Genomic DNA, 12,936 nt, shown 5'->3' on the forward strand with positions numbered 1-12,936 from the left:
AGAGTGGACGCCACAAGTCCAAGCCCCAGAAGGACACAGCCCACTGCTCCGTACTCGTTGCGGATACAGCCGCCTTCATCAAGAACGCGCCGCTGTATCGCCTTGCAGAGCGTGTCGTGACGGTGCCGGAGGTGTTGGCGGAGATCCGTGACGAGGAGGCACGCCGGCGTCTGAAGATGCTGCCGTTTGAGCTGGAGGTGCGCAACCCTTCCCCAGCCGCCATTGCTGCCATGTCCAGCTTTGCCAAGAAGACGGGTGATCTCCGAGCGCTCTCCGCAACCGATCTGCACGTGCTGGCCCTCGCATACATGCTGGATGTGGAGGCCCACGGCAGCGACAAGCACCTCAACGCTGAGCCAAAGAAGGTGTGCGTGCGTATGTGTGCGTTTGTGGTGTGCGACATGGGTGTGTGTTTGCGTACTCGTGTGTGTATGTGTGTGCGTGTGTGTGTGTGTCTGCGTACCTTTGTGTCTGCGTACATTTGTGTCTGCGTGCGCCTACACACGCAAGGCGTGTGTGTTGATCGCCTGGCGTGACGCTTCACTCGTGTCACGATTGCCGCGTTACGACTGATGCCCTCACTTTCATTGTTGGTCCTTGATGCTCCAGGGCCCTGCGAAGAAGAAGCGCAACCGCAAGAACCGAAAGCGCGGCAAGAACAAGGCGGCCGCCAATGACGCAGCGCAGAAGGGGAGTGGTGACACAGAGCAGGCTGCAAAGAGCGAGCGCACGCACGCAGAGGCAGCAGTGGCGACAGCACAAGCAGAACAGAAGAAGGATGAGTCGGTGAAGGAAGAGGTCGAGCAGAAAGAGGACAAGCAAGAGGAGCAGGAAGAGGGAGCAACAAGCGAGGTGGCGAACAAGGACGATGAGCAAGCTGTTGCCGCTGTTAGCGGCGATGACAATGGCAATGGCGAGGAAGGAGACGAAGACGAAGACGCGGAAGAAGAAGAAGAAGAAGAAGAAGGGGACAACAACGCGGGAGACAATGAGGCATCAAACGAGGAAGAGGTGAAAGTTGAAGTGGACGATGATGATGATGACGAGCAGGATGATGAGCACGGTGCAGTTGCGGACGAGGACAACGTAGCAACAGCAGATGGTCACACGCTCGAGCAACTACCATCTGATGGTGACGACGATGACGACGCGGAGTGGCAGGTTGCCCCGACAAAGTCCAAGGTTTGTGATGCGCTTTTGTGTGTGTGTGTGTGTGTGTGTGTGTGTGTGTGTGTGTGTGTGCGTGCGTGCGTGTGTGTATGTGTGTAATGAAGTGCATATGTTCATGTACTCACTCTGTTTCGTCTTTAACCCTTTCATCATCATATATGTGTATGTGTCTGTTTGTTCGCTGATGGTGAGCAGAAGATGACAGAGGCGGCCCGGCGCAGGAAAGGTGATACGCCCCCTAATCATGCATGCAAGCATCATGTGCTCCATTCGCTCGCGTGACTATATGCCTGCCGGAATGCACACGAATAGAATAACACGCGTGCAATGACGACACTGTGGCCTTGCTACTTTTGTTATTGCTGCTGCTGGTGGCGGTGGGATGCGTGCTGTCCCGCCCGTTCGCATATTGCTCTCTTCTGCGCATGTACTGACATGACTGTGTGTGATTTGACAGAGGCGCAAATCCGGAGAGACGCAAAGTTCTTCTCAGCCACAGGTGCACACGCACAAATGATTGCTCATGACTGTTGGCCAATGGCAAAAGTGCCCCTGTCTCCTTCCTCCTGCACCCATGTGCTCTCTCTCTTTCTCTCAAACACACGCTCTCTAACTCACACAACACATCATACTCGCATTGACGCCCACTTGATCGTGCATATGTGTATGTGTGCGTGTGTCACAGGGACAGCGGATGGTAGCGACGGCTGGATCACGCCCGCCAACATGCCGAAGGTGGTGAAGAAGATGAAGAAGGAAAATGTCGACAAGTATGCATTCTCAAAGGTACGGGAAGCATTGGTGATGGCTTGGGAGGGGGTGTGCTTGCAGGCACGCCACGATGACTGCACATATGCTGTCTGAGAGGAGATCAGATCACACCGTCGACTCAAACTGACATGCACACACCACCACCAACCACAAACAACACCAACCACAATCAACAACACCAACCACAAACAACAACAACAACAACAACAACAAACAACAACACCAACCACAAACAACAACAACAACAACAACAACAAACAACAACACCAACCACAAACAACAACAACTACAACTTAAATAACAACAACAACAACTTAAACAACAACAACTACAACTTAAACAACAACAACAACAACTTAAACAACAACAACAACAACCAGGTTGCGTGCATGACGACGGATTTTGCGATGCAGAATGTGCTGCTGCAGAAAGGACTGCGGCTCATGTCACTGGACGGACTTCTGGTCCACCGCCTGCGCTACCACGTGCTCAAGTGCGAGGCGTGCTTTGCTGTCACTACTCAGACCAACCGCGACTTTTGTCAGTCGTGCGGCCACCCAACCTTGCAGCGCGTGTCTGCTGCTGTGGACAAGCGGGGCCAGGTGAAAGTCTTTGAACCTCGCGTGAAGCGCGTGAACCTCAAGGGCACAAAGTACTCTGTGCCGATGCCAAAGGGCGGACGCGACCGGAGGAAGAACCTCATCCTCACAGAGGACCAACAGGCCCGAGTTGCTAGCCTCCCTGCCCCACGAGTGAGTGGTCTGCCAGTGTGTGTGTGTGTGTGTGTGTGTGTGTGTGTGCGTGCGTGTGTGTGTGTAGTGTGTGTGCGTGTGTGTGTGTGTGTAGTGTGTGTGTGTGTGTGGAGCGTGTGTGTGTGCGTGTGTCGACGTGGCTACTGCAGTGACAATTGTAATGTGAATGACATGCTGGTGATGCTTTGTGTCCACAGTTCTCTGCCTCATTCACACACAGACACACACGCACGCACACACGCACACAAACACACGCACACACAAATACCTTAATCTTCGGCTCACCCTCTCTTTCCCTCCAACCTCCGCCCCCGCCTCTTCCCTTGTGCCTGCATGCAACACTGGACGCAACTGCAGAAGAAGGTCGTGGACGTGTTCAGCGACGATTTCCTCGAGCACCTGTCTCCGTTTGGCACGAGCAACGCCCCCTCCCGTCGCGCTGTCAACCGCAAGCCCGTGCCCGGTTACGGCCGCCGCAACCCCAACGAACCAAAGCCAAAGGGCAAGTCCAGGCGCAAGTAGAAGTGCGGGGAAGGGAAAGGCCATGGGGTGGCGTTGTGGTGATGGTGTTTGCGAAGGGTGGTGGCAAGTTGTGTTGTAGGGTTTGGGGATTGGACGGCGGAGTGGCGGTGATTTGCAGAGTGTGTTGTGGGGTGCACTTTCCTTCCGTGCTGTGTATGTGTGTTTCGTTGTTGTGTTGTGTTGTCATGTTGCGCTGCGTCTCTGTCGTACGATCTGTACGATGTGACGTGAATTGATGACAATTGTTTACCTAGCCTGTGTTGTTTTGCTGCAAGCGGCACCTTGCGCTTCAAATAAACACCATCGACAAACGCATACTCTCCCAACACTCACCCAGCACTCACCCAGTCAGCTGGCATGCCGTGCTCGACTACCACGATAAGCACCACAGCGATCACCATCACGATCACCATCATCGTCACCATCAGCATTGGCCGTGTCGTGGGACGTCAAGACGCCAAGGGCGCGCAAGACAGCATACGCCGCCCGTCGCGTGAATGGTGCCTGCAAGCAATCAATGTACACGTGCCCGCAGTATCGCTGTGCCAAGGAGTTGGCCCAGGTTTGGAGCTGCATGGATGGACAGTGGAGGGACAGGAAGCACAGGTGTGGTGACAGGAATCAGGGTGGCAAGACAATTCAAATCGTGCAAAAACTACACTCACATGATGACCACACACACAACACACACACACACACACATGGTGACCACAAACACAAATACACAAACAAACACATGCACACACGCACACACAAACAAACACGCACAAACACACAGAGGAAGATTCAGGCCAACGCGCGTACGGGGTCATCGACGAGGCCCCAGAGGGTGATGGTGGCGTTGTGGACGTGACGCATGAGGGCGGCGATGGCGTGGGGAGATTCGCGTGCGCAGCAAGCGGACATGGCAAACGTTGGCGGGGTGGGCAGCTCATGTGCTTGACACAACTCGATCATCTGAAGAAAAAGTTGCGCAGATGTGGGTGAGAAGAGAAGTGAGCTCCACACACACACACACACACACACACACACACACACACACACACACACACACACACACACACACACACACACACACACACACACACATACATGCCGCACGGGTGGTCGTGCACGCACTTCAGTTGCCATGACCATTGTGTAGGCAAAGTTGAATGTGTACATGGAGGTTGTCCAGCCGAGCGACAGTGTGCCGTGGTGCTTGCACTGGCTAACAAATGCGTCAGCATCAAAGAGCGGGGCGGCACCGCCTGTGCGCCGAAACAACGAACAAAGCTCACTGTGAGCAACAACAATTAATCGCTGGGCTGAAAGCAGATGCATTGCGTGCGACATGTTACAGGTGCATCCGCTCACCTGGCCCCTTGAGGATGTCTGCATTGAGCCAGACCTCCCAAGTGGAGAGGGACGCTGCGGCCATGGCGGGTACACGATGAAAGTCATGAGTGAGACTGCGCGACACAGGGTTGTGGAAACAAAGACTGGGGAAACGAAGGCATGGGCGAAGAGGAAAAGCAACGGAGTGTGCTTGCACGTGGTATGCCGTGCCTTGCGTACAGCTGCAGACAGACGGCAGGCAAAACAGTGAGCATAATTGCGCAGCTGGCGTTGTGTACCTGTAAATTTGTCGAGGAGGTTCAAGCTGGGTTGAACGACAGCCGGATCCTTGAAGTCGAGCTTGACGATCTTCTGGTGGCTCTGCTGGGGTGGCTCGTGTGCCACCAATGCCTGCAAAAGGTCCTCAACGGTGATGTCCGACGTGCGTTCGGGAGGATGGGCCAAAATGGGCACATTCCCCTCAGACAGCAGCACATCAGCCTTGATGCAGGAAGAGAGGGACGTGGCACAACTGTCAGTGGTTGAGGAGGACAGTGGGTGGTGGAGCTGGTGGGGCTGGCTGGTAGGAAATGCATGAACATATAACAATAACATTTCGCAAACACAAGCAAGCAAGAAGGGTGCGCACAGACACACACTGCTGCATACAGACTGACACAACACAACACACAACACGCTCTCACACACCCACAACACACACAAACTCACCCAGTACACACACAGTAAGTAAGTTTCCACACACACACACACACACACATAAACAGGCACATGTGCACTCATGTCACCTCGATGCACACGATGCCTTGGGCGAGCGCAGCCTCGAGCTGGGCCTTGGAATTGACGGCATGTGCCCACAACGCCGCACGTCCACCACCACCACCACCACCAGCACCACCAGTGCGAGTGTCGTCGTCACCCCCCATCGTGGGTTGTCCTTCTTCCCACCAGCAGTTGTGACAATTATGTAAGATTTCCGTTAATTTTCTCCCTGCCAACCCAAACACCAACGCTGACGAACGAAAAGAAGGTGTGTTGTTGACGGTCCTCTGCTTCTTGCAGCACCCACGAGACGTGCTGTTGTTGTTGTTGTTGTTGTGGGTGGTGGTGACGGTGTGCTGAGGTGCGTTGGGAAGGCCGGCTGGATAAGGGGTGGATTGATTGACAGCCTCACATCATGTACTTTCATTCCTCACTCACATCGATCTCTTCTCCGTGTCGTCTCTGCCTTCTCCTGCGTTCGTTCTTGCTTGCTCAGGACCGCCTTGAGCCAGCTGGTCTATTGTCGTTGTTGGCGTGTCAAGTGAGCGTTCCGTCCCATTCCGCGACGAGCCGAGTCATACACCAAAGGCAACAGGCACACGCACGCACACACATCGTCGTCTTTTGACGCTTTGCGACCAAAGAGCAAGCAACCATGGGCTGCTGTGGTGGTGGCGGGTCCAGCGTTGAGCCTGCTGGACAGCCCCGGGCAACCACGCCCGGCCCATACAAGAAGCGATCCTGCACCGACATTCTTTTTCTCGCCCTCTTCCTCGCCTTCTGGGCAGGCATGGTGAGTTACCTGTGTGTGTGTGTGTGTGTGTCTTGTGTGTGTGTGTGTCTTGTGTGTCTTGTGTGTCTTGTGTGTGTGTGTGCATGGCGGTTGTCGTGTATTTGTGTTTTCGTTTGAGTCAGTTGCCTTCGCCTTGCATCCCACTGACACCGTGCGCCCCCAATCTCGCACTATTCGATTAGATTGGCATCGCTTACGTGGCCTACACCGAAGGCGATCCAGAGCGCCTCATCTCCGGTACCGACAGGTGAGCTGCGACCGTGCCAAATATGTTGACGCAATCCACACCACTGTGCTTTTTTCGTCTGCGATGCAAACAAACACACGCCCTCACATGCGTATGCACACACACAGTGTCTCTCTCTCTCTCACTATCTTGCTCACCTTGTTCCATGCGACAGCTTTGGAAACGTGTGTGGCAGGAACAACTCCAACCAGGTCATCAACAGCACGAACTCGGGCCTGGACATGACGAACCGCTCGTGAGTGGTACCAGGCTGTGCAGCTTGTGTGTGTCTGTGTGTGTCTCTGTCTCTCTCTCTCTCTCTCTCTCTCTCTCTCTCTCTCTCTCTCTCTCTCTCTCTCTCTGTCTCTCTCTCTCTCTCTCTCTCTCTCTCTCTCTCTCTCTCTCTGTCTCTCTCTCTGTCTCTCTCTCTCTCTCTCTCTCTCTCTCTCTCTCTCTCTTTCTCTCTCTCTCTCTCTCTCTCTCTCTCTCTCTCTCTCTCTCTCTCTCTGTGCATGTGCAGACTTACAGTTTGAGCGTCTCCAACTAACTCCTCTCCTCAAGTTTATGATTGCTCGTCGTGCTGTTCTCATCCAGTCCTCATTATTTCAACCCTTTCTCCTCCATCGCCTTCCCACTTCAACTTGCATCCACTCCAGCTTTGTGTTCTTCTACAACTCTGGCAACTCGGATGCCCTGCGCCTGTGCGTGTCCGCGTGCCCCGAAGTGACCACGGACTTCAGCAGCAGCGAGTACTGTGTGAGCGAAGCGCCGTACACGTTCCTCTCCGCTGATGAGGGCAAGGTCAGCGACGCAGATTTCAACATTGATGCTAGTGGCTGCCCGACTACAGACGCAAGCAGGTGTGGAAACCAAATGCTAATGCAAATGTGTGCGGGTAGCGTGTGCGTTTGTGCATTTGTGTCGGTATTTCTGTGCCTCTGTTATGTGTGTGCGTGTGTGTGTTTGTGTTTGTAGGCGCATACGTAACTTACAGCCACTGACTGGTCGACGCAGCTTACTCACATCAATACTCACCACCGCTGCCGCCACCATCACCAACCCATGCGCCCCCCCCCGTGTGCAGCTACGTGTCTGTGCTGTCGCGCTGCGTGGCCGTTGACCTGTCCACGTTTGCCGCCAGCTCCTACTTCCAGGACGGCGAGGTGGTGTCGCAGGTTGTCGACGACCTTGACCAGGCCTGGCGACCCATGCTGTACCTCTGCCTCGTCGCCGTGTTCATAGCGCTCCTCATGATCCTCCTCATGAGCTGCTTCGCATCCATCCTCATCTGGGTCACCTACGTCCTCTCCTTCGTCTGCTGCATCGGTGTGTACCTGCTCATCTGTGTTGTGTGCTGTAGGTACGCGTGGTATGTGTGTGTGTGTTTGTCTGTTTGTTTGTCTGTGTGTCTGTCTGCCTGTCTGTGTGTCAGCGTGTGGTGTGTATGTGTGTATGTGCGTGTGTGTTTTGTAGACACACGCGGCCGCTGGACTCTGCTGCGGATTGCTGTTGCTCGTCTCCTCTCACGTTCGGTCATGCCATCACCACCAACACCATCACCGCATGCTCATGTGTCTTCGTATCGTTGTGTTGGCAGGGGCGATTGCGTACATGTGGTACCGGTGGCACGAGCTTGACCAGGCGTACAACGACACGCCCGTGTCACAGCGGCTGCAGAGCGAGAAGGACAACGTCAACTTCTACTTCAACGGCGGTATCGTCGTCTCCATCGTCTGCGTGAGTGTGCAAAGAGAGATACATACAGAGAGAGAGAGAGAGGGGGGTGTGTGCGCGTGTGTACGTGTGTACGTGTGTGTGTGTGTGTACGTGTGTGTACGTGTGTGTACGTGTGTGTACGTGTGTTTGTGTGTGCCCTGCAACTGGAACGGGTGCGGCGTGAAACTGCGTGTGCTCCACTCATGCACACACACAAACACATGTGAATGCAAATGTGCTCACCTGTACGATACGCACGTACACGCACACGCAAAACAACACACATGCACACCCACACATGTTCAGGGGATCATCCTTCTGATTCTGCTTGTGCTGCGGTCACGCCTTGCACTTCTGGTCGCGCTCTTCAAAGAGGCCGGACGCGCCATCCGAAAAATGCCCGCCATGCTCCTCTTCCCCTTTTCGGTTCGCACACGCTCTGGCTGCATGTGTGTGTGCTTGTATTTGCGTGTGTATGTCTGCTTGTGTGTGCGTGAGCGTGCTTGGGTTTGCATGTGTATGTCTGCTTGCTTTTGCCTTCATTACGGGTCTGCTCCTTTGTGTGTGGCTTTGTGCGCTTGCATGTGATGACAATCCTGTGGTTGTTTGAAGTTTGAACGAGCGCCTGAGTGTGCTCTTGAGTGCTGTCTGCTTTGATCACCGTCAGCTTACCGCACACACATACACACAAAATACACACACACACATACACACAACATACACGCACACACAATACACGAACACACAATACACGCACATGCATGCAGACGTTCGTGATTGTCATGCTGGACATTGCGTACTTTGTCGGCGTGTATGTGTTCCTGTACACCGCTGGCACAGCGGAGGCGACGGCAATTGGTCACGTCTCGTACAAGAGCAACAACACCCTCGTCTACATGCAGTGGTACCACGTGTTTGGTTTCCTCTGGGCCGTTCAGGTGCGTCCATGTGTGTGTGTGTGTGTGCGCGCGCATGCGTGTGTGTGCGTGCTTGTGTGTGTGTGTGTGCGCATGCGTGTGTGTGCGTGCTTGTGTGTATGCTTTTGTTTTGAATGAGATATATTGGCGCGTGTATGTAGTGTAGACCCATCATCAATACTTATGGTCAAAATGAACTCACGCCCCTCCCATACTCGCGTACACACGAACCACCCGTGCAGCTCGCGTTTGCCATCCAAGAGTTTACGCTCGCCGGCGCCGTGTCCCGCTGGTATTTCTCGTCCAACAAGTCCGATCTTGGCTGGCCAATCTTTGCTTCCCTGAAGAACGCTTTCAGGTGCGTTTGTGTGTGTGTGTGTGTGTGTGTGCATTGAGTGTGTGTGTGTGTGTGTGTGTGTGTGTGTGCATTGAGTGTGTGTGTGTGTTGTTTCAAAGTGTGCGCGTGCGTGTTTATGCTTCACAAAGGATTCCATGTCCTGTGATATCCTACCCCTTGTCCCCCTCCCCCTCGTCGTCTCTCTTCCTTGTCCTCATCCCCCCACCACCTCCTACCGCCACCGCCGTTTGCATTCGTGTTAGGTACCATCTGGGCTCGCTTGCTCTCGGCGCCATGATTATCGCACTCGTGCAGCTTGCACGCATCATCCTCGCATACGTTCAGGCAAAGTACGATACTACCCATGATATGGATGTGCGTGTGTGTGTCTGTGTCTGTGTCTGTGTCTGTGTCTGTGTGTCTGTGTCTGTGGGGGGGGGGGTCCCAAATATTTTTTGAGGCATGTGGTTGAACGTGTCGCCGTGTTTTGGATGTGAAGCGCTCAACACGCACGCACACATGCATACATACACATGTAACTGCGCACGTGCACACATGTGTATCATCTCACACTCACGCACTCACACTCTCACACTCACACTCACGCTCTCGCGCTCTCACGCTCTCACACTCACATTCTCACACAAACGCACTCACACGCTCACACAATCGCGCTCGCACTCGCACCTGACCAACTGCCACACCAGGCTGCAGGGGCGGTCTGGCCCTGTTGTTGACATCCTGCTCAAGTGCTGCTCGTGCTGCCTGTGGTGCATGGAGAAAGTGCTCAAGTACATCAACCGCAACGCCTACATCGAGATTGCCATCTACGGCTACTCCTTCTGCAAGGGTGAGTCGGCGTGCGTGCCAGGGTGCTGGCGCGTCTTTTGCTGTCCCTTCACAGCGTGTCCCATGCTTCATCGTGTCAGTTGCTGCATGTGTTATTTCTCACCATCTCATGTTCAATATTGCCATTGTCGACATCATTGCTATCCGCTGATGCTTGCGCCAGGTGCCCGCGAGGCGTTCAGCACGCTTCTCCGCAACGCCCTTCGTGTCGCCACCATCAACTCTGTTGGCTCGTTTGTGCTGCTGCTCAGCAAGCTGGTTGTTGTCGCCTCCGTTGGCTTTGGCTCGCTCTACTGGTTCGAGGTGCGCTTCTGCTGCTGCTGCTGCTGCTGCTGCTGCTGCTGCTGCTGCTGCTGTTGTTGTTGTTGTTGTTGTTGTTGTTGTTCTTGTTCTTGTTCTTGTTGTTGTTCTTGTTCTTGTTCTTGTTCTTGTTGTTGTTCTTGTTCTTGTTCTTGTTCTTGTTGTTCTTGTTCTTGTCGCAGGCCACAACCATCCAGTTTTGCGCACCTGCTGTATGCCCATGTGAACTCGTTCCCAGTGCCACAACCATCATCACGCTCACTCCGTTTCCAACACACACACACTCACACGTAACACCACCACCACCACCACCAACAACAACAACAACAACAACAACAACAACAACAACAACAACAACAACAACAACCCTTCCCCCCGGAACTCTTTTGCTTCCACAGCAAACGCTCAACCTGACCTATCCGGCCGTGCCTGTGTTCGTCGTGTGCATCGTCGCCTGGATCATCTCCACCATCTTCACCGGCGTCTATGACGTGCGTTCTTCCTCATTCGTGGGGCCAGGTCACCCAATGCGCTTGCGTGACGCTCTTGCGTGACGCTCTTGCGTTGCCTTGTGCACTTCGCCGCGCCTCTCGTTTCCGTTTTGCCCCTTCTCCCTTTCTCCCCTTCTCCCTTTCTCCCTTGCTGCGCTTCCACAAGTCTTTCCTCCGCCAAGGAGCCAACCCTCGCTCGTCGCCCGTACTCACATCGTGCATGCCTCCTCCACCACCCGCCATCTGCCAACAGATGACCATTGACACGGTCTTCCTGTGCTTCGCGGAGGATTCCGAACGCAACGACGGCTCCGTCTCCCGTCCGCTCTACGCCAGCACCAACTTGCTCAAGGTTGGTGTGTGTGTGTGTGTGTGTGTGTGTATGAAACACATGGGTGTTTTGACTACATCCTGCTGCTTGTGCTCACGGGGGCGACTCAAGTGGCTTTGGTTGATTGATCACAAACCCATTTCTTTCTCCACTCTCTCGCTCCTTTCAATGCACCCCGACACACATTGTCATGCATTTGTGATCTTCTCGACACAACCCACTCACGCATGTGTGCGTTGTCCACACGTCCCAACTTGATTGCAGTTCATGGACAGCGCAAAGGTTGCAGAGCAAAAGAAGCAGCGCAAGCAGCAAACGCCAACACAGGCCTTTTCGTCCGGCGAATGAACCCACTTCCTCTGTCTGACGGGTGTTTTGACTGCCATGGGCATTGTGTGTGCGTCTGTGTGTGTGTGTGTGTGTGTGTGTGTGTGCATTTGAGACAGCGTCCTGACTTCATCAGCCGTCGCTCCTTATGACTTCGTTCTCTTGACGTGTGTTTTGTGGGTGGTTCGCCTGTGCTTCTTGGTTGGCATGTTTTGCTGGTGTTCCTCATCTTTGACCCGCCAGCAGCGCATTTTGCTGTTGCGGATGATCCCTCTTCCTATGGTGTGGGTCTGCAAGTGTGGCAGCCATGCTCTGTGGTGTGCTGTGTGCGTGCGTGTGTGTTTTTCATTTTGTCATCTTCGCTGTGCGCACGCGTTGCCGTCATGATGTCATCGCTGTCTGTGAGGAGTTGTTTCTCCTTCTTCCAAAACGGCAGCAAGCGCAAATTGCATTCAACAACAGTCCCTTGAAATGATGACATGCGCAAACCGTCGTCCTGTCGTCAGTGGTTGTTGGTTGATTGGCGCTTGAGTGGTTCCGCAACCTCGTGCCCTCGCTCGCTGGTTCGGCAACACCCGGTGACTGCTGGCTCGAGGGGTGCCTCTGGATCGGCAATGAGTGTGCCCAGTACGACATCACAAGCGAGCCATCCCGGCGGCTGGAAGCGTTCTTTGACCATGGCAGCTCTTCAACGCCAAGCTTGCGGAAACCACGCGTTGCGTTTTCACCGCGGCATCCTCAGCAACACCGATTGAGACGTCGAGATCCGCTGACAGGAGGCCGCAGCGAGTCACAGGGTCATGGGAGACCTGCGCAAAGTAAGCAGCCCCGATGCCCACCCATATCGAGTGGACCACGATGCAGAGCAACAAGAAGCTGCCACGAACATGGAGAGGCGACACACGTGCCTGCAACGGCGCATGAGTTTGTGTCTCTTTGCCCTGCTGGTGGTTCTCCTCGCGTCCGCAATTGCGGTGCCCGTCACGTTTGTGACAATGAGGACATTTGCAGCAAGCGGAAGCGGCAACGCAGACACCGGGACGGGCAGAAACCAACACAACACCAACATCTCCGTGCTCCAGGAACAGACAGCGTGCCAGGACTTGATTCAAGGGTGCTTCCTCTCCGTAAGTGAGAACCTTGCTTTGAACGAGGGATGTGTGGCTTGTGCATCTACATGCGGTATCTACTTGGCACGTGACGCGCTGTGTGTGTGTTACATATGTGTGTGTGTGTGTGTGCTGTGTGCCTCTGTGCGTACGTGTGTGTGTGCATGCTATGTCTGCTTGGTACGTGCTGTGCTGTGTGCGTGTGTGTGTGTGTGTGTGTGTGTGTGT

General features: G+C 54.2%; 4 protein-coding genes across 4 annotated transcripts in view; 3 read left to right on the forward strand and 1 right to left on the reverse strand.

The window, feature by feature from the left end:
- The window catches only part of PTSG_01946 (uncharacterized protein), a 3,891-nt gene extending 362 nt beyond the window's left edge, over positions 1-3,529 (forward strand). The window contains exons 1-7 of the mRNA XM_004997872.1: positions 1-365; positions 610-1,182; positions 1,366-1,396; positions 1,628-1,669; positions 1,856-1,956; positions 2,322-2,693; positions 3,051-3,529. The exon at positions 1-365 is cut by the window's left edge and continues 362 nt beyond it. Coding sequence (XP_004997929.1) covers positions 1-365; positions 610-1,182; positions 1,366-1,396; positions 1,628-1,669; positions 1,856-1,956; positions 2,322-2,693; positions 3,051-3,215 — 1,649 coding nt within the window. The 3' untranslated portion in view covers positions 3,216-3,529. The remainder of the gene's footprint in view (positions 366-609; positions 1,183-1,365; positions 1,397-1,627; positions 1,670-1,855; positions 1,957-2,321; positions 2,694-3,050) is intronic.
- PTSG_01947 (uncharacterized protein) lies at positions 3,453-5,502 on the reverse strand. Its single transcript, XM_004997873.1, has 6 exons — positions 5,339-5,502; positions 4,832-5,033; positions 4,572-4,625; positions 4,335-4,465; positions 4,020-4,172; positions 3,453-3,785 (listed from the first exon to the last, which is right to left on the reverse strand). The coding sequence occupies exons 1-6, from the start codon at positions 5,474-5,476 to the stop codon at positions 3,564-3,566; spliced, it is 900 nt and encodes a 299-aa protein (XP_004997930.1). The 5' UTR covers positions 5,477-5,502; the 3' UTR covers positions 3,453-3,563.
- Positions 5,503-5,541: 39 nt separating this feature from the next.
- On the forward strand, positions 5,542-12,088 carry PTSG_01948 (uncharacterized protein). Its single transcript, XM_004997874.1, has 16 exons — positions 5,542-5,580; positions 5,809-6,105; positions 6,288-6,352; positions 6,507-6,587; positions 6,988-7,191; positions 7,416-7,657; positions 7,929-8,068; positions 8,354-8,473; positions 8,815-8,985; positions 9,207-9,322; positions 9,565-9,651; positions 10,009-10,151; positions 10,314-10,453; positions 10,849-10,941; positions 11,195-11,293; positions 11,537-12,088. The coding sequence occupies exons 2-16, from the start codon at positions 5,968-5,970 to the stop codon at positions 11,618-11,620; spliced, it is 1,923 nt and encodes a 640-aa protein (XP_004997931.1). The 5' UTR covers positions 5,542-5,580; positions 5,809-5,967; the 3' UTR covers positions 11,621-12,088.
- A 248-nt stretch (positions 12,089-12,336) lies between these two features.
- PTSG_11808 (uncharacterized protein) overlaps positions 12,337-12,936 on the forward strand; it is a gene marked incomplete at its 3' end in the record, with an annotated part of 4,279 nt that continues 3,679 nt past the window's right edge. Inside the window, exon 1 of the mRNA XM_004997875.1 lies at positions 12,337-12,726. Within this exon, the coding sequence (XP_004997932.1) occupies positions 12,400-12,726 (327 nt within the window). The 5' untranslated portion in view covers positions 12,337-12,399. The remainder of the gene's footprint in view (positions 12,727-12,936) is intronic.

Source organism: Salpingoeca rosetta (assembly GCF_000188695.1).
Source record: "Salpingoeca rosetta unplaced genomic scaffold supercont1.3, whole genome shotgun sequence".
Classification (NCBI taxonomy): domain Eukaryota; class Choanoflagellata; order Craspedida; family Salpingoecidae; genus Salpingoeca; species Salpingoeca rosetta.